Source organism: Phyllostomus discolor, chromosome 4 (assembly GCF_004126475.2).
Source record: "Phyllostomus discolor isolate MPI-MPIP mPhyDis1 chromosome 4, mPhyDis1.pri.v3, whole genome shotgun sequence".
In the NCBI taxonomy this organism is placed as follows: Eukaryota; Metazoa; Chordata; class Mammalia; order Chiroptera; family Phyllostomidae; genus Phyllostomus; species Phyllostomus discolor.
Genome location: NC_040906.2, coordinates 200,909,944 through 200,934,733, shown reverse-complemented (window position 1 = coordinate 200,934,733; position 24,790 = coordinate 200,909,944). Strand labels below are relative to the sequence as shown.

The 24,790-nt window shown below is 47.3% G+C and overlaps 1 protein-coding gene across 2 annotated transcripts in view; it reads left to right on the top strand.

The window, feature by feature from the left end:
• Positions 1-23,306, top strand: part of CNKSR3 (CNKSR family member 3) — a 78,798-nt gene extending 55,492 nt beyond the window's left edge. For both annotated transcript variants that reach the window (XM_036024922.1, XM_036024923.1), the window contains 9 exons: positions 2,077-2,118; positions 4,881-5,000; positions 7,117-7,176; positions 11,063-11,131; positions 11,392-11,538; positions 15,935-16,059; positions 18,636-18,844; positions 19,346-19,435; positions 21,964-23,306. In XM_036024922.1, coding sequence (XP_035880815.1) covers positions 2,077-2,118; positions 4,881-5,000; positions 7,117-7,176; positions 11,063-11,131; positions 11,392-11,538; positions 15,935-16,059; positions 18,636-18,844; positions 19,346-19,435; positions 21,964-22,259 — 1,158 coding nt within the window. In that variant the 3' untranslated portion in view covers positions 22,260-23,306. The remainder of the gene's footprint in view (positions 1-2,076; positions 2,119-4,880; positions 5,001-7,116; positions 7,177-11,062; positions 11,132-11,391; positions 11,539-15,934; positions 16,060-18,635; positions 18,845-19,345; positions 19,436-21,963) is intronic.
• The last annotated feature ends 1,484 nt before the right edge of the window (positions 23,307-24,790 follow it).

Genomic DNA, 24,790 nt, shown 5'->3' with positions numbered 1-24,790 from the left:
TTGACCCACAGTGACATGAGTTCTCAGAGGTAGGTCCTGTCTTCCCTGAGTTACCGAGAGGGGACCAGGCGTGGAGAGGTCGAACAGACCGCCAGAGGCTCCTCAGGTAGGCAGAATAGGGAAGAGTGTGGAAGGAAGGGGCACCTGTTGGCTGCCCAGGCGGGGTCTCTGCCAGGCAGGCCGCCCTGAGTCTGCCGATCCAGGTGACTGAGGAGTGTGACACAGCTTAGCCGCCTTGCCTGGCTCCTGAGGACGTGACTTGGTTCCAATACTCCTTTTTTCCATCCCACGGCTTTCATGCCGAACAACAAGAAGTCACGCCTGCAGCTGCTTCCTCCCAGCAGGGATGGGTGTGGGAACCGACATGCATGATGATGGAAGTTCGGAGTGAGCTCTTTCACATGCCGACTCGGGCCAGTCCGGGAGGCAGGAGAGTTTCTTTTCCCCAATGGCCCGATCACCGCGGAGGGAAGCTTCTTGGATCCGTCAAAGAACCGAGTGTCGGGAACCGTGAGGTCACACCTCGGGCCCTGGTGTAGGGAGAGCCGCTCTCTGCCTGCGGGCAGTTAGGTGGCAATACTGTCAGTGCTCATACCACTTTGGGTTTGTACAGAAAACCCAGAAGTGCAAGTTATTAGTTCCATTTCTAGCATAAGACCACATGAGTACCCTCTTTTCCTGAAGTTGACGTTTATTTAATAATTCTGTCCCTCAGGCGGTGCTAACAGGGGATGGGGCCATCACAATAGTTGCTAGTCGCTCGCCCTGCACAAACTGGAGGAGGAGAAGCACATTTTTGAACTCTATTACTTGTGTTTTACAGAGGTTTTTCCCATGATTTGAATTTATATCAGACTCAGGCATGTAAAAATACACTCCTAAATTTCTTTTTCTGAGCCTTTTCTTACTCGGCTGCTCTTTTCCTGAGAGCTGGTATAAATTTGGGGAGCAGTGAGAAACTATGACTGTTTTTCACATTTTTGTTGAGTAGAGAAAAATTTTAAAATACTTTAAGAAGACACGGAAAACCTGATTATAAAGTCACGTAGGGTACAAACGGGTAACTCTTTCTATATCCCCACTCCCGCATGACCTAAAATGACTTTTTGATTGAAGAGAAATGGACAATTCCAGCAGAGTTGATCGATGACCTTCATGGACATAAAGGAATGAGCACTTGCATAGAATGTCCCACTTTGGGGTTATACTTAATGGTGCTGAATAAACTCTGAAGAATGCAGCTGGTCCCCCTTTTCTGCTGCATGTTCTCTGCCTCCCGGATCAGACTCCTCTGCTTCAGACAAGTTCTAGAAACTGAGAGTCACACACAGGCCGTTTCACTTTGGCCGCTTCTGCACAGGACAATGGCGGTTCCTATAATTAGCTCACTGGGTTCATGCAGTTTCAAGTCTTTTGTTCTGAAGCTGAGTAAATAATGCTTTGCATTCCAGCCCTTTATTGAAGGTCATTAATAGCATACCTCAAGACCGCCTTTTTGGCACTGTGTTAAATGAATGTTTCGTCGAACCTTTTTCATCTTTTAAGGGCACAAATATCTGATTTAATCTCAGTGGTGCTTAAAATAAACTTTTGTGGCTGAGCCCTTATTTGAAAGCTATTCTTATAGGCAGGCCCAGGGCTAAAGACGCCTGGCTGGTTGGCCCAGTGGTATAGCTCAACCCTGGGTCACATTTGGGAGCCATCGCCAGGTTTGGGGACTATGACTTATGGCTTCCTGCTCTCCACACAGTCTGGGGAGTAGGTGGATTTCAGCTCAATGACTGTTGTAGGTTTTCAGGTTAATAATCAGTCAGACGGGTTCCTGGGACGGTAAGCTCCTTGGGTCAGGATTGAGCAGAACCTTAGGAGGAGTCAAATGGCCGTTCCATCCCCCTTGGCCCCTTCTCTCCATCCAGGTCTCTCCTCGGTCCTTCTGTCCAGGATGGCTCAGGCTGCAGGGTGGGGGCGTGTCAGGGTCCGCTGGCTCTAGGAAATGCCTAGAATGCTTAAGCCAACAGTTTTTGAAAGTTTTTAGTTCTTATACTTAGTTTTTCTTTTTCTTTTCCCCTTCTTTAGGACTGTCTTGTAGCAGAAATGGAGGATAAAGTTCTAACCATAGTAAGTATATGTTCTCAAAGTTACTATAAAATTCCTTTTTCCAAAACAGTGAGAATTACTTTCATTAAAGTAAATGCACTGGGGTCAGTTAATTCAGGATATACTTTGGATTATTGCCTTTGGGATAGGGGTCCATTCATTTAGATGGGAAAGACAGAATAAAAGTTATTTAGCAACAAGACCAACTACTGTGAAAATTCCTGTGCTGAACTTACATATATTGAGGTCCGTGTTTTGCCTTTTGTTTTTCTTCCCATGAACATTTCATCAGTGTGCAGTTAGATGTCAGTTGATAGCCAGCCTGTTAATTGGGGCTCTGCTGATCTGCAAGTTTTGCCTTAAGACCATTTCGATTAAAATGAATTCTTGGCACACACTCGGTGATGGAGGGGGATGTACTGTGACTGTTGAACAGCATTTTGTAACTATTCATCATCACTTCCTCCTTTTGACACAAGCCAGCCTGTGCTCTTTTGATAAGGCCTTCCTCCTACTGATGTTGAGGAATTCGCCAATGAAACCGCTATAAATATATTTTCCATAAATAGGGAGGCTCAACCAATGGGAGGAGTTTAAAAAGTGTCACTTGTTGGATTCTCCCCCTTGGAAAAAATTTTACTCTTTGGAATTTCCTGATTTTTTTTTTGTTTGTTTAATTTTGCAAGTTGAGATGGATCTGATTGTGGGAAGTAACCACACGTAACCGCTCTGATTTCTACGCGGAGACCGTTTCATAGGGAGCCTCACCTTGTTGCTAACATTTTACTTTGTCAAGGTTTGGCATTCAAAGAATGTGAGCATCATCATCATCATCATCAAAAAGATCGTGGACCTGAATTCAAAACATAAAACTATAAAAATCCTAGAAAACCCCCCCCAGGAGATGTTCTAGGTGACCTTAGGTTTGGTGGTGAGTTTTTAGGTGCAATACCAAAAGCGTGAACCGTGAAAGAAAAATTGCTAAGGAGACTTCATTAAAGTTTAAAACCCTGCTCTATGAAATGCAATGTTAAGAGAAGAAAAAGGTAAGTCCCAGCCTAGGGAAAAAAATACTTAAAAAACCCCCACCTATCAGATAAAGCACTTGCATCCAAAATATACAAAGAACTGTTGAAATGCAATAATAAGGACACAAACAACCCAGTTAGAAAGTGGGTGAAAGATCCGAACAGACACTTTACCAAAAAAGATGCACAGCTGGCAAATAAGCATCTGAAAAGATGTACAACATCGTGTTTCATTAGGGAGCTGTACGTTTAAACAACGAGAGGCCTCTGTACCCTTAGTAGAATAACCAAAGTGCGAAACACCGCACCACCAAACTCCGGGGGGGGGGGGGGGGGGGGGGGCAGTGCGAGAATGTGGAACAGCAGGAGTTCTCACTCCTTGCTGGGGGATGCAAAGTGGCACAGCTCCCCCTCCCTGCCCGTGGACGACAGTGTGGCAGTTTCCCACAGACCTGAGCATACTCTTACCCTGGGGTCTAGCAGTTGCAATCCTAGGAGTCTACCCAAACGAATGGAAAACCTACAGCTACAAAAACTTACACAGAATGTTATAGTGGCTTCATTCATGATTGCTCCACTTTGGAAGCAACCAAGGTGTCCTTCAGTGGGTGGATAGATAAACAAACTGGGGTCCATCCGGACATTTTATAGCTGAATAGTATTCATCAATAACAAGAAACATGTTCCCCAGCCATGCAAAGATCTGGAGAAGCCTTACATGCATATTACTTAGTGAAAGAAGCCAATCAGAAGGCTGCATACAGTGTGACCATAACTATTTGACATTCTGGAAAGGGCAAAAATCATGGAGGCTAAACAATCTGTGACTGCCAGGGGTTCATGGTGGAGGAGGGGAGAGAGATGACAAAGTGGAGCACCGGGGATTTTTAGGGCAGTGATGTTATTATGTATGATATTGTAATGGTGGACACATGGCATTATGCCTTTGTCAAAACCCATAGAACTGTACAAAAGAGAACCCTAATGTCAACTGTGGGCTTTAGTTAGTAATAATCTCTCAGTGTTGGTTAATCACCTGTAACAAATGTAACACGCTAATGCAAGATGTTAATAATATCTCGTTATTATTAACTCTGTTATTATATCACTGTTGGAAGCTGGGTGGGAGAGAAAGTATATAGGAACTCTGCACTTTCAGTTCTGCTTTTTAACCTGTCAATAATTGTGTCCATATTTGATGTGTGGAGAATATAAATGGTCACTAAAAAAATACAGGTGGCTGGGAATCGATTCTCCTTGGCTGCCAAAAGGGGGTTTCTGTCCAGCCTGTGCCCTTCAGTGGTTGTATGTGAGATAATAACAAAAGCTGCACTTTTTAGACAAAGCTGAAAGAGTGACATCATTCCTACAGATAGCAAATACGGAGTCCAGTTTCACTGAGCAGGGGTATCAAAAGGATTGCTGACCGTAGCTAAAGAGTATAGGTGAAGTGCATTTCTTTCTAATGAACAACCTGAACTTACATGCAACATAGAGGCAGACTCCCAGCTAGAGAGCAGGCTGACAGCTATGGGTGCACGGGAGGCGGGGAGGGATGGAGCAGAAAGGAAAAAGGACTCATGGACATGGACAACGTGGTGGTGACTGCAGGGGGTGGGTGGGTAAAAGGGGGATAAATGGTCATGGAAAAATACAATTAAAAAAATTTAAAAATAAATAAAATAAAATTCAGCTTGAGAGAAAGTTGGGTAGTGGTTGAGCCTCTCTCCTCACCTTCTGCCTCTCCGCCTCCAGGTGAAGGTTCTGAATGGCATCTGCGACAAAACGATCCGGTCCACCACGGACCCCGTCATGAGCCAGTGCGCGTGCCTGGAGGAGGTGCACCTGCCCAGCGTGAAGCCTGGGGAGGGCCTGGTGAGAATTCCAGCAGCGCTCGTTCTGTTTTCAGACAGTAACACATTGTCGTTCATGAACCTTTTTTCACAATTCCGCATTGCTTCCACTATAATTCCGAATGGAATTAGACTGCCTTCTATCATGTAGTTAGCAATTTGCCATCTTGAGCTGTCGATGTTTTTTCCCCTAAGATTTTATTTATTTATGTATTTATGTATTTATTTATTTATTAATTATTTATGGGAAAGAAGGGAGAAAGCCAGGGAGAGAAACATCAATGTGCGGTTGCCTCTCTCACACCCCCCGCTGGGGACCTGGCCTGCAACCCAGGCACGGGAGTTGACCAGCAACCTTTTGCTTTGCAGGATGACACCCAACCCACTGAGCCATGCCGGTCAGGGCTTGAACTGTTGATATGTTTTATGTCTTCAAAGTGTAAAAATAAATACACTTTTAAAACTGTTCACTCATATCTTGAAGGAATTATCTTAGCAGTTCTATCTTTAGGACTTAGCAATGCAGGGAAATAGAAAACATTTACAGAAAGGAGAGATGGTCTTTGGGCACAGAAACTACATGTGCTCCGAAAGTCTCTGCTAGCACGTAGGGTGGATGCGAGGGGAGGTTGCTCGGAAGAAACAATGCTTAAAAAAACCACTCAGAAGTGTTTCCTTGGTAAATGCACTGTAGCTCCATAATAACAGGCCCCGAGAACACTACAGGGTAGCTGCCTCATGACCTGGATCAGCACCCAGACTCCTGATGAGATTAATTGGTTGAGATTTAAGTGAAGGGAACTGAGGCCCATGGATGAACTTGGAAGCTTTGAGTCAAGCTTCTCAAAGTCCCAGCCCGCAAGTGACTTAACCTCTTTATGCGTGGGTTTCCTTATCTGTCAAGAGGGAATAATAGTAACCGCCTCTGCAGGGTGTTGGAAGCATTAAGTTAGATGAAGGATGCTGAGCGTCAGGTGCTGGGCATGCCGTCCACGTGCGGTCATTGGCGGCTACAGCTACCATAGCCGCCACTGCTGAGGAGGGGGAGGAAGAGGAGGAGACAGAGGAGGAAGAGTGCCTAGGGGCTGTCAGGAGATATCAAGGCAGGCTCTACTCTCAGAATACCAAATGTCCACAAGCCCTCATTCTTAGCAAGTAGAAATATGTATACAGAGACTGCTCAGCTTCAAAGTACGTGATGGATCGCAAGACTCCACAGGGAAGGGTTCCTGGAGCTGAGTTTATAGTTACGCATTGAAGCAGAGACAGGGCCCGAGCAGACAGAAGTGGAGTTGCCATTTCAGATGGTAAAGTCACACAAGGACGTGCTCTGGGCAGGGATGTGCCATGGACAGGGAGACGCTGATCACTCTGAGAATGAAAAGACATAACTGGGAAGGAGAGGGATGGGGCGAAGCCTCAAGGTGTCATCCTTGAGGAGGTTCTCTTTATCGAGTGGTGTAAGCGGCTGAGTAGGGCAAGTTCAGGGTCAAAGTGATTTCTTGGGGAGAAGCTATGTTATCGTGATATTGATGCAAGGGTGAGCAGTTACTCTTTGCCCAATCAAACTGCAGAAACGTGTTCTCGATGACATGGCTAACTCACAGGGAAAAGTGTATTTGTCTGATGCTTCCCTTAAAGCGGAAGGGGGCTTTCTTCTAGTTTCCTTCCTATGTCGTGTTATGTAATAAAATCATTCATACATCCTGGTCTGGGTTGTCTGTGGCTTGAGTAAGGCAACCTACAATGGCGGCTGATACCAACTTTAACCGAGTACATTGTGTCACTGAACAAAGAGATGGCCGGGAGAGAACAGCCCTTGTTTGAAAGGCCTCCTTCATCCTGCAGGGCTGGGAAGATTCTCCCCGAGTCCCCAGAGTCACGGCAAAATTCCGTGCGCCTGGTACACACACGAGGATCAAAGAGATCTCGTTTCTGATTTCCCCCACTAGGATTTCAGTGCGTTCAGTTCCCCTTCCCCGGCTCCGAGGATCTTGTTTCACAGTGTTTCTGGAGGCTTCAAAACGAGCTTTGTTCTGCAGGGACTGCCTTTAATGTTTTATAAGTTCAAGTCACACTTGCGGCTGTATTTGTAAACACTGGCGTAATGAGTTAATATTATCTGTGACTCCCTCTAGGGCATGTACATCAAGTCAACATATGACGGGTTGCACGTGATCACCGGGACCACAGAGAACGTAAGTGCCTGTCCTTGAAATGTAAAAGCGATCCATGTTTAAACAAATTGGACATGGGGTCCCCATACTTTTCCTTTAAGCGTGTGCATGCTGTTTTATTGTCTGTAGTTGGAGCATGGGCGCTCGTTTTGTTTATCCTGTTGCTGTCGCGCTGCTTGTCACCAGCTGTTGTCAATTTATTATTTAAATCGCCCTTTATTGCTCTTGTTCGTGCACCTTGCTCCGTTTTTACCCCCACCCTTGTGTTAACTATTCCTTTTGTACCCTGGAAGTATCAATGCATAAATACAAAAACAATGATCTGTTTGCTATTGAGAGCCACTCTTACAAGAACTGGAATTGGTAGGCACATGTGTAAAATACGGTGGTTTTTTTTTTTGTTTGATGGAATTTATGTGTCACCAAAGCAACTATTTTGGGATTTCTGTATGACTCTTTTTATAGTTGTATTTCATAACATTTGGCATGATGTCGAAATTTAGGGTTTTTGTCCCCTAAGCTTTTGAAGAGAAGTAGAAGGCTGTTTCTTCTGTGAGAGACTTTGTGCACTATTGTCCTTCGTTTGGAAATTCTACTACACGATTGGCATTTCTTTAGACCCTGAAACATTTTGAACTTCTGAAGAGCAGAGAGCTCAGTGAAGGCTTTCTTCTTGCAGCCTACAATATGGCCAGCTTTTAAATGACATTGATAGGAAGCTTAAAGTGTTTGACTAGCTCCCAGCGTCTGTGTAAAAAAAAGCATGTGTCTGTGGAATTAATTTACTGTTTAATCAACTAAGACAAGAGGAAATGATTTCTTAAAATAGAAGAAATCGGGCACCTACTTTTCCAATCTGTTTGGCAGAAATGTGTGTTGAATGTAGGTCTTCTGATAAAATGGCATGACCTCTGATGAGGGTTTGTGACACAGTAAGAAAATAATGGCAATTGCTTAAGGCAGTCAGTGAATTATAAATACATTGTGTGGTTCTGGCAGGCGAATGAGTAAAGGTCTTGAAGCATTCTTTGTTGAGTTACATGGAGAAGACACAGGGAACCACGAGGAGTTTTTATACCACCTCACCTCATGGGCAATAACAGCACAGGAAGTTCTTTTAGACTGAGGATGGTGAAAAAGAAAACAGTGAATAATGTATTACACAGTTTGCCCCTTATCCTTATCTGAGACTTCATGTATTCTAGCCGAACCACAACGAGAATACACTCGTGGACCACTCAGGCCGTTGTTTTAGAGTTGGATGAACTCAGAAGGGTGGTGACTGTTAGTGAAGCTTTTAGAGTTGGTTTTGCACCTAGCAATTAGGTGACCTCATTAACAACCAGACCTGTGCGGCTCCAAATTCTCTCTGGTCTTCTTGAAGCAATTTCAGTCTTGGATAAACGGAGAAATGTGTAGAACGCTGTAATGTCGCTTCCGGAAGGCACACAGGTTTTTCATCTTCAAAGCAAGCCCCTTCCTTTTGTTTTAAGGGTGAGAGTTGAGTGAGAGACTAAACGAGCTGCTTTTCGGCCAAATGACATATCAAATACAATGATATGTTTTCCTAAAATTCCTGCCTAGTCGTAAGAGTAGGTGAGTGATTCAGGGATTGCCTGGATGTAGTTGACCCTAGCGAAGGACTGTACGTAAGTCATCCCAAAGAGAGGTGGTTTCCATCCAGTTAAAGATTAAGAAATGAACTCGTCTCCCTCTGGGAATCCATTTGGGAATGTCACCCACTCTTTCAGACCTTCAGCTGTGGTCACTGAGCACCCGGAATGTGCTGAGCACTTGCTAAGTTCTGTAGATGAGGGTGGGAAGTCAGGTCAGGATCCACGTTTCATAGGCTTAATTTGGGTATCTTCTACTTCATGCTGGTTGGAAACGCCAGCTCCAGGACAGCTTTCCAGCGTAACGTTGCTGTGACTTCAGAGTCAGAGCGTCTGAATGGAAACCCAGTGGGGTGGGTGGTTGTGGGCGGAAATTACCCATTGCATTGCCACGCCAATGGTCTCCGTGTTCCTCTCTCTTGGACTCCAAGCTGAAGCAATGCCAGGGGCCATCTCAGTCCTCTAGGACTTTTTTTTGTTCAGTTTTTGAGGTTATCTGGGCAGCCAAGATCATTCCAAGGTCAGACCGAACAGTATCTAGTGATTCTTTATCTAGCTTCTTTTTGGTTGTTTGATGTTCAACATCTTGACAGGAGTCTCGACAGGATCCCCTCCATGCTCCTGTTCCACCTCCCCCGACCCTATGAGCTGAGGTGGGAATTAGATTAGCTTCCGAAGAATGGATACATTCTTCTTCAGGTCATCACCTTTCTGCCGCAAACCAGAGCAAGCATCGTTTTTCAGCAGCCCTGCTCATGGTGAAGATAGGCAAGGGCTGTTGGCCTAGAGAGAACTGCGGTATCAGGCTCTCTCTTTACCGGTGTTCTGCCAAGCACGACTCTTAATCACTCGGTAGGACATCTGAGAAATGAATGTGTGCGGATCCTCAGGAAGGGAAGTCAATCGAGGACACTGGGGCTTGTATTTTAAGCTTGCACATCTGTAAACAGGGGCTTCCTGGCCTCGGGGACATCTTGAATAAGGCAGAGCTTACCTTAAACGAGTTCTCCGCCCAGGAAGATGCACTGGGAAGGTTGGTCTCTTACTCTGGGCTAAGCATCTGACACACAGGGACAAACAAAGAGCTTTGAGGCATTCATTTATTTTTATGCACCTCGAGAGAGATTCCAGTTAGGCCATCTCTCCCTGGTCCCCACGACGCTGGTCTCTCAGGGGAGGCACTGCTGGTTGTTATGGCAGCGGGTTATTCTGAAAAACTAACAGCCACACCTGTGCTTCGTGTCGGACCGAGATAAACGAAAGGGAGTGTTTCCACAGTGTGATGCTGCTTTTGCTCGTGCCCTGTTGAGTCTGTCACAACAGCTGAGTGAGAAAAGTCAGCAAGTGTGTCTTCAGTTTAGTTGCTACCCGCCCCGAACCCTGCTCAAAGGTGCTATTTTTTTTTAAGGATAGTTGTAAATTGTTTGAGATCCAGATCCAGGCAGTTATATCAGTTACCCAATAAAATGTTCTGGCCTAGACAACCTTTGATTATCGTTTGAAAGCAAAGGTTTATCTTTTTCCTTCTCTTTTGTTCATGTAAGATATCTTAATCATAAACAGTTCTAGTTTGATTAAAGGGATAAGAATACTACGGCCAGAATATTTCATGAGTAGACTATATCAGTATGTCTATACATACACACATGTGAGTATATATTTACAAATCTGTAGTAAAGTATTCTTTTGGAATGCAAAGTCTGGAAGCTTATTTTGATGCTGGAAACATGTTTATTTTGAATTAAACCTGCAAATGAGACAAACTTTAAATTTATTGTCTTAAAAAATTTCTCTTTTTACCATCTTTCTACTTTAATACCACTGTGATAACCTGTAAAACAAGGCTGAGTGGAAATAAGATTTAGCTTTAATAACTACTTAAAGGGAAGTGGGATGAAAGAGTTGCAGTTAAATAGCCGGTCAGCTTTTCCAGGGTTCGTTTTGATGAGGGTAAGGGTAGGTACTTTTTAGGGGAGCCAATGGCTTTTACCAGCTCCTCATGTCCACAGAGTGTCCCACCCCCCACCCCGACAGGTGACGTGAAGCCAGCTGTTGTGACAGACAGATTACCTGTTGTAACGGGCCGCTGATCAAACAGATACCACGGGTTTTGGTGTGCCAGGTTCTTCAGACAGTGCCATCTCAGGGAGCTCACACGCACTGTGTAATCTTTCTTGAGAAAACTGCATTTCCATTGCTCGTTGTCTGTAGAAGAAAGAGGGACGAAGAAACACAAGCAGAAAGAAAGGCAAAGCTTAAAAACTGAGACCGGTCTCCCTGTTCGTTTCCCACAGTCCCCTGCAGACAGGTCCCAGAAGATCCACGCTGGCGATGAGGTCATCCAGGTCAACCGGCAGACCGTGGTGAGTTTCTCACTGACACGTAAGCCTCCATGTTCCCCCCTCTAGGACTTGCCCCTCCATCCAAAGCCACTTTGCTGGAATTTTTAAAATCTGAAGTTTACGTCCGATTTTCCCTAATTTTAAGTGGTCCTAAGATGAACATACTCGCATCTATCTCTCGGCTCACCGCTGATACCCTTGCGATCTGTTCCTAGGTTTGATTTCTTATTTCTTCCCTTATTCATGGGCGGGTCCCCTCCCTCCACTTCCTCTCTTTGAAGGTGGGATGGCAGCTGAAAAACCTGGTGAGGAAACTGAGGGAGAACCCCACGGGAGTCGTGCTCCTGCTGAAGAAGCGCCCCACGGGGTCGTTCAACTTCACCCCCGCGCCTCTGAAAAACCTGCGGTGGAGGCCGCCTCTCGTGCAGGTACCTGGGTCTGTCTCCACGGCCTGTGGGAGCCTCCGTCTGGTAGCAGGGCAGGACGGGCACTCAAAAAAAAGAAAAAGGAAGGTTAAAATCAGAAGGAGACCGGTTTCGGGAGTCTGTACATGCAGACTTCTCCTATAATCCCACTTACACAAACACAGACGCTGCACTGCACAGGGTGGCGACCGCTAGCCACGTGGTCTATTTAAATAAGATCACAAGTTCCGTTCCTCACTCTCACCAGCCACATTTCAGAAGGTTAGTAGCCACCTGGAGCTCCTCGTGGCTGCCATGGCTGCGGGAAGTTCACTCTCAGTGCTCCTCTCTCTTTGCAAATGGGCGATGATGTGTATCTGGTTTGAACCCTGACCTTGGAGAGACCCTGTAGGGTTGAGTCTCAGGGGTGGGTAGGGACCACGGGAATAATCCGAGTGGTGGCGAGAAGTATCACTCCTTTGTTCAGACATTGTTTAGAATCACCTGTCTTGGCTAATCATCAAAAACAGACTGACGTTTAGCGAGTTTTGTTATTTAAATGCTCTACAAATAGTACACTCCCTTGTGGCCTACACCTTGGTGGACCGTGCCCGCTGACCAACCCCCTTGTTACACCATTGGTCCTTAGCATTCATTTCCTAAACCATGCGTGGAAAGCAACGACATTTGAATGTCCTTTTATAAGGTTGGGATTGCAATTTATATGGAACTGTGGTTTTTTACACACCTTCAAATGGAAGGAACAGTTGTAATCTCCAGCCATCCATTTGGATGCTTCAGGAGACACCGAACACTGGGAGGTGGGATTAAATAATAGGGCGTGGAGGGTGGAGCAAGGTGGGGCACGGAATTAAAATCCCTTCTTAAATAATAGTTGTTCGTATTAATCATACTCCGGCTGGTTCTGTGTGCATTGCTCTGTGCAAGGGGTAACATCTTTAAATTTGGGTGGGGGGCGATTCTCAGAATGTATTATTTAATATCGCAGAAGTCTTACATGATCATTGGTAGTTGATGGAGTGCCTGCCAGCTCCTTGGTGCACAGAACAAATGTTAGGCACTGAAGAAGGGGAGGTGGGGGTGGGCCGGGTAGGTGAAGGCACCATGCCCGTGGAGGTGGGAGCACTTTGGAGCCTGGAGTGCCTGCCAGGTGGGATTCGGTAGGTGAGATACCATGTCACAGAGGAGATGAATGCTGTTGTGTAGACACACACCTACAAACACCAGCCGGGAAGGGTGGTGTCCTAGGCAAGGTTTCCTAGAAGCAGAACCTGTGACGGAGATTCTTGTGATACTGGTTTTTGAGGATGTGGCTTCAGGTAAAACTTGTAAGAGAGGAAGGGAGACAGTAAGGAGCAGGAAGCCAGCAAGGTGGTGTGTCAGGTAAAGTCTGGCCTTGGCCTGTTGTACAGGTGTAACCACGGAACGACAGGTTCCCGTAGCTGTGCTCAAGGGGAGGGGCTGTCCACTGGGAGTCCTTCTCCAGAGAAGGGGAAAGCTGTGAGCTTTTAGCAATCAACTCATGCGCTGGGTTCGCTGGCTGGCAGAGGGGCCGTGGGTATTCAGGCACCATGGCCTCATTGCAGGAGTGAGTACATGGGATATTCCCTCCGTTTCCCACCCCCGTCACCCCACCCAGCAGAGGGCAGGAGAGGCAGCTGGGCTGGTGAGCCGAGGCTGTACAGGCTGCCAGGGTTCGGAGCATGGACTTCATCCCCAAGGTCGACAGTTGTTTTTTACATGAATATATGCATTAGGCTTCTAGGGGTGCCCTAACAGAGCACCCCAGAGTGCATGGCTGAAACAAAGTCCCTCTTCTCACAACTCAGAGGACTAGAAGTCTGAGCTCAAGGTGTTGTCAGGGTCGGTTTCTTCTGAGGCCTCTCTCCTTGGCATGTCGACGGCCACTTTCTCCCCGTGTGCTCACATAGTCTTTCTGCCACGAGTCTGTGTCTGCATCTCTTCTTATGGGGACACCAGCCATACTGGATTAGGCCCTAAGCTAATGAGCTCATTTAACTTCATTATGTCTCTAAGGCCCTGTCTGCAAATACAGGTCCATTCTGTGGTCCTGGGGGTTAGGCCTTCAATGCAGGGATTTTGAGGGGGACATAGTTCAGCCTGGGACATACTCTAACAGGAAGCACCAGGTGGAAGCTATTGTGTGTCTAGGTGGTCGGTGCTGTGGTTCTGGGAATGGCTGGTGACGAGGATTCCATTGAAAGACTCATGCATGAGGTTCTTTGGAAACAGACTCAGAAAGCAGCACAGCATAGTGGTTAGGGGAGGGGCTACCCATGCAGTTCAACCCCTCGAGTTCAAACCCCAGCTCTGCCACTCACTAGCTGTGGGGCTCAAGACAAAGTACTTACCTTTCTAAACCTCCCTCCTCACTCATTATTAGCGTGGACTGTTAGAAAAGTCCGCACTAATAACATGGACTTTCCACTTTGGGCTGAGCGATGAGGAAAGCCAGCATGGCAGGTGTGAAATGTGGCAGTGACAGTGAACCTGGGTGGCGGTATCAGTGACAGAAATTAGCATGTGAGCAAAGAGCCATCTGGGAGGCAGGGATGATAGCTCATTCAGGCATCACAGAGTTTGAAGTGCGAGGGGAACATTCAAGTGGATGTGTCCAGAAGCCAAACGAAAATCACTTCTTAGTGTGGGCTAGAGTTAGACCCTTAACCTCTGGACATTCACGTAGGAAGCACACACTTCCGTTTTCTCTGACTTTGTCTACCCTTCGTGCCAAGTTCCGCTGAGGGTGGAGTTCGGGCGGAGAGGTGACAGTGAGGGATGAGACATTCCGTTTTGCTTTTGACCCAGGGAGAGAACAGCCCTCAGTATGCAGAGGCCTTTGTATAGCTTAGGCGCTGCGCGTGCTCTCAATACGGCAGGACACCTGCAGAGCCTGCACCGCGCTCCCAGCCCCTCCCCCGAGTCACCGTGGGAGTGTCTTCCTTCAGGGGCCTCTGTGCCAGGGTGCCCACCTCTCCTGGGAGGGGGTTCCTGTCATTCCTGTCACCATCGTCATTGTGTTTTGGGGCGCAGTCCTGGTCAGTGAGGGGTGCTGATGCTGATTTGGAAGGCACCGTCAGCGTTGGCATTTTCAGAGTGCTTGGTCGGCAAAAATGCTCCGGTTTGTTTTTCTTTTACTTGTGGAGGACCTGGGTCCTGGCCCCGTGCATTCAGACTTCGTCCAAGATACACAGGCTGAGATGTTAATCTACTACACATTGAGTAGAGTGGACTGTTGATCTGTTCGTGGCTGGCATCCAGGAGGTGGTGCTTACACTGCGGGAGACAAGAGACCGGGCCCCCTGTTTTTCGGAGCCTCCCCTGAGAATGGGCGGTCACTCTGCGGGCACTGGCTGTTCCAGGCCTTTCCAGCCTTTGGACCTAGCTCACCGTCTCTTTATGGGGGCACTTGGGGATCTTCCATCACCATCCGGGCTCGGCAGGGTTTGGGGTGCCTTCTGCTGTCTGTCCAGGGCCCGGCGCAGTTCTCGAGTGGCCCCTCCACGGGCTTCCACAGACGTCTCCGTGCCCGGACTCTGAGACTGTTCCTTGCTCTTGTTCCTTTACCGAGCAGAAAGCGACTGCTGTTGCTGTTAGTCTATAGAGGAGATAAGATTGAAGGCCTCACACGAGATCTTCAAAAATAGGTCTTTCGACATCAGTAGCATGATTAAAATGAAGCTGTGTGGATTTTGTATTTTTTAAATTAACTTATAGGCATGTGTATATATGTGTAACATGAAGTAAAACAGTGTGAGGTTGTACACTTCCTATGTGACAAGCAGAGTGCTAAGGGTGTTATGTATATTATCTCACTTAACGCTCATAGCCACCCTGGGATGGTCCTGTTCTGGTTCCCCTTTGCTTCTATGTTGTAGACGAGACACAGAGAAGTTCAGCGATTTACACAGCTGGTTGGTTCCCCCTTGCCTACGGTTTCCTTTTGGTGGCTTTAGTTACCTGTGGTTCCAGTTAACTGTGGTTAACCCTTATCCAAGAGCATTACATGGAATAAACAATTCCAGAAATAAACAATTTATCACTTTTAAGTTGCTTGCCCACCCAAGTAGAGTGATGAAATCCCTCACGGCCCCGCTCTGTCCCACCTGGGACATGAATCATCTCTTTGTCCAGTGTCTCCACATTGTACGTGCCACCTGCCCTTTAACACTTCATAAGCATCCAGTTTTAAGATTGACTGTCAGGTATTTTGAGAGAGAGAGAGGGAGAGGGAGAGGGAAGGTGGGGGAGAGAGAGAGAGAGGCACATCTAATTCACGGAACTTTTAGTACAGTATATGGATTAGGGGAGGGGGGGACGTGCCCCAAGGATGACCTCCGAGCTAACCTCCGCCCTTGTGCACTTGCTCCTGTTTCAGACTTCGCCTCCACCCACCACGACCCAGTCCCCCGAAAGCACCATGGATACCTCGCTGAAGAAGGAAAAGCCAGCCATCCTGGATCTGTACATTCCTCCCCCGCCAGCCGTGCCCTACTCCCCCCGGTATGTAGGTCCCCGTGGCGTGCACATCTCCTGTTCTCGGGGATTCGAAGCGGTGGGGTGAAGATCCCAGGGCATTGGGGAGGCAAAGTTGCTCAGTCCCAGTGTGGCGGGGTCGAGTCCTAAAATCGTTGCTAAGGAGTGGGATCCTGGGGATAGGGGGCGGGGTGCGGGGATAATGAAGGTGGTCAAAAGCACAGACTTCCAGTTGTAAGATAAATCAGTCCTGGGGAATGTAGTATGGGATGGTAACTACAGTTCACAGTTGTGCATCTGGTCTGTGCAAGTTGCTGCGAGAGTGGATCTTGAAATTCCTCGTCATAAGAAAACAAGACTTTGTGACTGTGTGAAGGGATGGATGTTATTTAAACTTACTGTGGTGATCGTTTCTATATCTCTCTATCTATCTGTCTAAAATCATTATTTGTACACCTCAACCTAATACGATGTTGTGACAATTGCATCTCAGTGAAACTGGGGGAAAAAATCTGTGACCCTTCAGGGGGAGGTGCAGGGACGGATCCGGGTTTCATGGGCCTTGTCGCTTTACAGCTTGGTGGGGGAGGGGCTCTTCACAGCCGCACGTGCCCTTGGCACAACAGTGCGCTGTTGTGGCTCCTCCCTGGACGTGGGAAGGGGCTGTTGGGGGTCCCTGCAGCTTCAGCCTCATGCACTACACGGTAAACTCACCTCTGGGGAGGAAGATGATAAATACTTCTGGGACATGCACTAAAGTCACAGCTTTATTTTGCTGAGAGAGATACGTTCTTTGTAGCACTTAAAAAAAATGTGACTAGTGTAGTCACACTAGTAATGTAATGCTGTATTTGCACCCATGTGTGTTTATGTGTGTGTCTATCATCAGTTCTTAAAGGTCATTGCTTTATAATGGCTTTCTTTAATGTTACAGGGTGTAATGAGGATGGTCGCACTACATGTTATATAGGAGATGATTTAGGTGTGAAATACAGGCTCATTCATGTTAACTTACATATTTACCTATGTTGGTAAAACCAGAGAATCTGGCTCATTCGTCCCGTACGCATTGACTTGGTGTTAGGCCGGGGTTACCATACTCCACGGAGCAGATACCGTTCTTGCCCCCAGAGAACTGCCAACGTCTTAGTCAGCTGCTCAAGAATAACTTGAGAAATATGTAATTATGCTATAATGTTTCCTAAGACAAAGTTCAGGCTGAGCTTACAGCGGTGTTTTACTTTATATTGGAGTTTTCCATCTGTTTGTTTTGTTGTCAGCTGAACTACTTGCGTCTACTGGATTTATTCCTGGCACAAAGAAGAATTAACGTCATTTTCCTCTTCTTTGAGTCTTGGTTCACCTAGAACTCCTTCCAGCATGTAGAGCAGTCACTTTAGGTGGTCAGGGGCATTCTGGTTGGTAGACGGGACCCCTCCTTGTAGTCACAGATGAGAGTCATGTGGCCATGGGACCTTAAGTGTGTTTAAAGCAACAGGCTGTTGCCTTTGCATGTACAAAACACGAGAGTGTGACTGATCGTCAGTGTGTGGGTCGTTCTATCAGAAACTGTAGGAAGGACAGCCCCCGACTCCCACCCCCCACAACGTGAATGTTCTCGTCTGGGTCTCGGGGCAGTGGTGAGAAAGAGAGAAATGTATGTAGTGAGCGAGAAGAGGAACTGGGGCCTTGAATCTACGTGGGTGGGGCCCAAATGCATCTGTGTGTACCCACACACCATTCATGAAGGATAGTTTCCGAGGAGTGAAAAATGCAAATGGTTACGGAGAACCAATGGTGAGTCATGAAAGTTTTGTGAATGGGGAAGTTCTATGCCAGGTTTAAAAATGTGGAAAGAGATGGATTCGTGGGGGAAGGGGTGCGTAGGCAGCCACTCCCTGGGAACCACCACCACACAGGCTAAGCCGGTCTTCAGGTTGGTTGGGACTCAGTTGATACTGTATTCTGTCCGGTAGTTTTTACAGTAAATTATCTCGTGGGATTTACTAAATGCGGAAAACATAACCAGCTGGTCACTTGGACTCAACTCACATTGATTTGAACTTTTTTCATCAGCTGACATTTAGGAGGAGTTCAGTTGCAATCGAAGATCCAACTTCTGCCAGTCTCTGTACCTAGTTCAGAAAATAGGCACACTCTCCTTTGAGGACTACAAAGGCCCTTTGTGGTTTTTGACATAATGTTCAAATCTGACAGCTCCGTTACACATCAAGTGTCTTTTCCCCCCCTGGATCTTGGCAAAGACACTACTCTGGGCATGAGAAAAAGGGTTCGACGGGTCACACCTTGCCTTGAGATTCTGGCAGGACAGAGACGTGGGAAACCGGAGCCATCTTTCTGAAAGGCATATTTGTATCATTCGAACACACTCGGAAAACACGTATTTCCCGTTGTTTAGTAGGGTCATGGCATTGACCTGTACTTAATAGGATCTCTGTGTATTTGAGGAACAACTAGGCCTGAAAAAGTAACCCTTTTCGCTCCAGTGGAAAAGGCGATTTCCATTTTATGTATGTCTCCTCTGACTCTTCAGTGCGGGAGGGACGGGGTCAGCACCTTCCTCATTGCCCACTGTCTTCCAGGGACGAGAATGGGAGCTTCGCTTTCGGAGGGGTCAGCAAGTGCAAACAGGCGGTGCCTGCTCCCAAGGGTTCTGAGTCCCCAAACTCCTTCCTGGACCAGGAGAGTAGGAGACGGAGATTCACCATAGCTGACTCGGACCAGTTGCCTGGGTATTCGGTGGAAACCAACGTTCTGCCCACAAAAATGAGACAGAAGACACCATCGTACGGTACGCGTCTGAGTATTTGTTTTGTTCTGCTGTTCACTGTTCTCGTCTTCCCCACCCCCTGCCTTATTTGGAACTGTTGGATGAATTTGGCAGACCCTAAGGGTAATCTGAGGAAAACATAAACCTCAATGAAATTCTAAGTATGAGACCTTTATTCATGTCTCCAAAACGAAGCCTTGTTGAGTCATTGCTCTGCCTGGCATCAAAGCCCGGCGGGTGAGATCATGTTCCAGTTTTAACTTCCAGAGCCTGGCTTTTATTTAACTCTGGGGCTGCTGCGCTCCGTGCACCCACAGTCCCCAGTGCAGCACGCCCCTGTCCCGATGGTGCGCTGCGGAACCCCGGCGTTTTAAAATGCTTTCCTCATTTTAAAATATGGTATTGCTTCTGCTTCAGTGAGCGTGGCATGGCCGGGGGTGGTGGTCTAAGTTACAGATTCAGGGAAAGATTCTCTGAGCCAGAAAGTCACCCACTGTTGCTTTCCTTCCCCTCCCCCTGAAGGCAAGCCCCGACCTCTGTCCATGCCTGCGGACGGGAGCTGGATGGGGATTGTGGACCCTTTTGCCAGACCTCGAGGCCATGGGAAGAAAGGCAAGTGTTTAAGCAAATCATATGCAACAGGGAATGGAAAGACCCAGGCTCTCGTTTCAGCCCTATTTCTAAATGTATTGTTCTAACTGGAGAGAGGGCTTGCCCTCTCTGAGCCACCTCTTCTCATCTCTGCCGTCCGGATGGCTGACAATCTCTCAAACCCGACTTATTTCTAGAACGGCAGAATTACACAATGCTGTTAGTGATGGCAAATCTCCTGATTAGCAGTGTGTGTGCTTCGAAAAGGCTGTAGGCGCTAACGGTCCAGATTCTAAGCAAGGGGAAATAAATTATTCATTATGTAATCGCATCCTAAATTTTACGGCTGTTATGATTGGAGTCTGTTTGATTTTTCATGAACAGGCATGGACGTTCCCCCCCCAGATCCTCCTTGCGTTAGAGAGTGGTTACTGTGGGGAAAGAAATCTGTTTCCTTAACCCTGTAATCAGGCGCTGGCTATTACACCAGTCTCAAGGGGAATGTTCGTAAATATCCCTGGTTTTTTGCCAGTTTACAATGTTGATGGTATCAACATCGGCAGGACATTATTAACTGCCTTTGCGGTGCTGAAACAAAGCAGGTGACGAGTTACAGTCCAGCAGGCTGTAGATAGTGAAAGGAAGAAGAAAACATTCTGGAAGCCCAGCTTTCATAAGTGACCAACCTCTGACATCTCCTCGGGACTTGGTCAAGCTTGTTACCTAAGTACCCGAGTCACCTGCATTATGCTAATGTGGGAGCGGAAAAAGACACCTGTGCAAAGCCCGGAACACCTCTACCCCGACACCTCTGTGGAGCTGTCAGCAGGTGGCAGGCTGTCCTTTGTTTAGTTTTAGAAATGCCAACGTCTTTGTTGCCATTCTCTTAGCCTAGCCTTTTAAGCTCGGATTTAGCCTTTTATTTCCTTTACACACATTGAGAGATGGGGCTGGGCGGGCGGAGAGCGGGGTGGAGTGTGAAATCAGTAACTGGAAACATCCTCGACCCCCTGTCCCACCTTCCACATGTTTTTCTTGTGTGATCGTTTTGGAACGAAAAATGTCTGCCCAGGGCTCCCCTTAAAAAGAGGAACACAGCTTTATCGAGATGTAACTCCCATGTACCGTGAAGCCTGCCCTGTTGAAGTGTGCACTTGGGTGGTTTTTAGTGTATTCACAGAGCTGTGTGTTCATCATGATGATCTGATTCCAGGACAGTTAGTCACCTTGAAAGGAAACCCCGGGCCCATAAGCAGTCACCTCTCATTTGTTCCTCCCTCTGTCCCTGGCAACCCTGCGTTCTGTCTTTGTGGATTTGCTCGTTCTGGATGTTTCCTATCCATTGACTCGTACAATACGGGGCTTTTTGACAATGGGCACTTTTTAAAAGTAGCTTTCCCTCTCTGATGACGAAAGCAAAACAAGTACACGGAAGAACACCTAGAAGCCACGAGAAAATAAAACCCAGCTGTGAGCTGCTTCCCCAAACTAGAAATAATCGCTGTGAATGTTTTGTGTATCTTCCAGTTATTTTCATAAATACAATTATACATGTAGAAAAAAATATGCAGAATGGAAGAAATAGATGTTCAGTAATACTATGCAAGGTGGATATTATCTAGAACATGTTTTTGATAGCTGCATTAGTAACCCATCGTGTGGCTATAATACCTATTTATTCAGTCATTGTTGGACATGTAGGTTATTTCTGTTTCTATCCCTACACCCCCATCGTAAATAATGCTTCAGTAAGCACCCTTGTACATAGATCTTTGCACACTTTCAGGAGTAGAATTTTTTTGGTCAAAAGAAAGCCAAAGTGCCCTGCATTGTAGATTTCTGTTCAGTTTCATAAGTGGCCCCCACCAACCCCAGGGGCATCTGCCCACATCTTCGGTGGGGTCAGCCTGTCTTGTTCGGAAACGTCCTGAGCATCGCAGAGCATTAAAAATTTTGGACCACCCTGGCTGGCATAGCTCAGTGGATTGAGCGTGGCTTACGAACCAAGCATCGCAGGTTCGATTCCCAGTCAGGGCACATACCTGGGTTGGCAGGCCACGGCCCCCAGCAACCACCCATTGATGTTTCTCTCTCTGTCTCTCTCTTTCTCCCTCCCTTCTGTCTCTAAAAATAAATAAATAAAATCTTTAAAAATTTTTGGACCTTATCCATTAAGGGTGACTAGTGCCTGTCCTTCACTCAGGGTGACAACCAAAGGTCCCCCCCCCCCCTCACCTGAATGCTCCTCAGGGATGGCCCCGGGATAAGAAGCGTGTTCTAGAAGCACATGCTATGTGCTGCAGGCATTGTGGAAGGACAGATGGGGAAGGAGGGTTGGAGTTACACAGCTTCCTCTCTTTGTTTTCTGGTGTCAAGTATAGTCATGAGGATTGTTACCCTGGTAAAGAAGGGCAGGGGTCAGCGAGGCCGTGTAGCCCGTGCCTGGGGGGAGGGTGGAGTGTGGGACCCCCACAGGCTTCAGGCCCACTTAACAGCGTTACGCGGTGGACGGTGAGTTTAATGGGCCTGTGGTCTTTGTCTGCAAACAGGCGAGGAGGCCCTGTGTCGCTACTTCAGCAACGAACGGATCCCTCCGATCATCGAGGAAAGCGCCTCGCCCCCCTACCGCTTCTCCAGGCCCACCATGGAGAGGCAGCTGGTCCGAGCAGACTACATCCGAGGCAGCCGGTGCTACCTGAGCTCAGATCTCCACAGCAGCGCCACGATGCCGTTCCAGGAGGAAGGGACCAAAAAGAAATCCGGCTCCTCGGGGGCCAAGTCCTCGTCCACGGAGCCGTCCCTGCTGGTCAGCTGGTTTACGCGCCTGAAACTGTTGACTCACTGAGCCCTGCCCTCCCCGGACGCCCCACCGCCCCTGCTCCCAAGTGCCTTGCTCCCTCCGTGGACGACCTGTTCTGATGCTCATGCACAGTATTATGTAGACACCTTTTGCAAATTCATTGTATTTCATATTTGGAAAATTGTACGTCGCCCTTCTTGGAATGTTGAAGGAGGTGGGTGGGAACAAATCCAGAGGGTCTTAGGGGCTGGTCTGTGGAGGCGGAAGGAAGAGGTGGGTAGGGTGGGCTTGGCTTGCTTCCGCAGAGTCAGAACGTGGAGACACGCTCTACAAACCAGGCCTCTGCCAGCAATGGTAGGGTCCCTAGGCAGAACTGGGGCATTGTCCACTGTGGGGGGGCAGGAGAAAATTGGTGGCCGTTGTCGCACAAATGTGTTGGTGTGTGGTCCAGCTTGCCCACCTGAAAAAAGCCAGTGGAGAAAACATTTCCATGGTGGTTTCTCAAGCTACATACCACATGTGTCAGTGTAGCAGCGGCTTTGACTTTGAAATAACGTGTTTCGGAAGCGCCTGCCGCTCTTTCAGGGCAGAGGTGTAAGCGTAGACCTGTTACACTTGGTTCACCCCTTTCCGTAACAGTCTCCGTGCAGGTCGATCGATGCAGAAACACACTGAGACAGGGCTCATCACGCACACAGAAGTGTGCGGTTCGGCAGGGTGGCGGTGTCACACGTTGTGTCTCTGAGGGAGAAGCAGCGACGGGGTTTGCTGACAGCCAAAGCATCGTCAAGGAACAGGAAGCCACGGGACTTAAGTTTGTGAAAGACACATCAGTTTGCGTTTGGACCTGTTCGGTGTCTCTCTCTTCCAGAAAAGAACGGACAGTTCTTCAATATTACACATTTTGCTAATTAGAAACATCTTGGAAAGTCTCCTGGTTGCAGATTTTCAAGTAGCATCAGGTATTTTTGGAAAAGCGTGTCTGGATATTAACTCTTGTTTAAACGGAATGTATGATATTTTGTTAGAATGGAAAAGTACTATCTTGTTAATTTAAGTGTTTTAAATATAGTTGTATATTTTTCTTACTCTGAGTTGCATGTAACGGAGCTGTTTCTGTTTTGCGCCGTACACAGAGCTCACAAGAAAGAGTGTTCGGGGTGTTTTCAGATTTACAAGTGACTGACCGCCGTGGCTGTTGCCACCAGGAGCACTGCCGTTGAAAAACAAAATAAACCCTCCCAAGAATTTGCGATTTGATGGATGAGAAATGGGAGCGTTGAGGAAGCATGTGTGAAGTAGCATTACACTTGGGGGATTTTCTGAGGTGTCTTTCTAGGCAGAGCCGGAATCCCTGACTCAAAAATACCTGCACCCCAGACCCCTGAAATATTTATTTTGCTGAACTTCCTGAAATTCAGTGAATTAGAGATTCCCTGGAGAAAGTAAACACCTTCCCTTTCAAACGGCTCTGGTGAGGTGGAGCAGACCGACAACCCTCACGGACTAGTGGGACTGCATTCGGCCAGGCCTGGCCTGTCACCCCCTAAGGGAACTGCAGTTGAGAATGTGGGTGTTTCATGGGGGAGGAGAGGAGTTTGCCAAACCGAGGGTAGAAGAGGCGGGGCTGTGTGATTGGTTGGGAGTTTAACAACACAGAGTCAGGGCCAGGCGTGGGGGCGGGAGGCCTGGCAACTGGGCCCCAGTGACTAGGAGGGGGCCGTGGGAAGGGAGGAGCCGCGGCCCTTGCCCCTTTGACTGTGAGCAGGCGCTGGCCTCACGCCCAGAAAGTGCGGTGGCAGCACTTCCTCTCGCTCAGTCCCTGGACAACAGGGGGACGGGCTGGCCGCGCTGCAGTCTGGCTCAGTCAGGAGCAAAATCGCTTTGGAGGTCTTAGCTGGAGATTAGCTCCCTTTTGTGGAGAAAAGGCCACTTGCAATCAGTTGACCGTTCTCAAGTGAATTTGCAGAAGTCGGTCGGTTTGCAGAGGCAGTGCCCAACTGAAATTACTGTACCAAATGTTTTTCCAGACGGATCCCTGAAGTCCCAGAGGAAGGCCAGAGAACTTTCTGGGGTTTCCACCTTCCTTGGTCAGCCTCCACGGATTCACTTTTATTTCTGTTTGGACTTTTCTCTGGAATTGTGTTTAAGAAATAGATGACTGCCAAGAAAAAAGTTTGTATAGGTCTTCACTGTCAAGATATATAAATGATAGTTGAATACTAATTCCTTAGAAATGAACAGAAACTGCCTACCTCAGTAGTAACCCAGGGTGAATGGTGGACAGGTGCTAACATATGAAGATGCACAATGACACTTTTTGGCCTGATACTTTAGAATAGTGATTTCTAAAAATACTACCAGCCCAAATTCAACACATACCCCTTTTTATAATAAATATTCCATAACATCACTACAATCATTACATGAAAATCAAGGATGATAAAACCTACCTTCGCATGTAAAAGCGGCACTATTCCAAAATGCAATCAGTAGGCAATATAACTGGGCTCCGTACCACACGCATTGGTTTAACACCCTAACTGAAATGTAAGCAAATATCAATATATAAATAT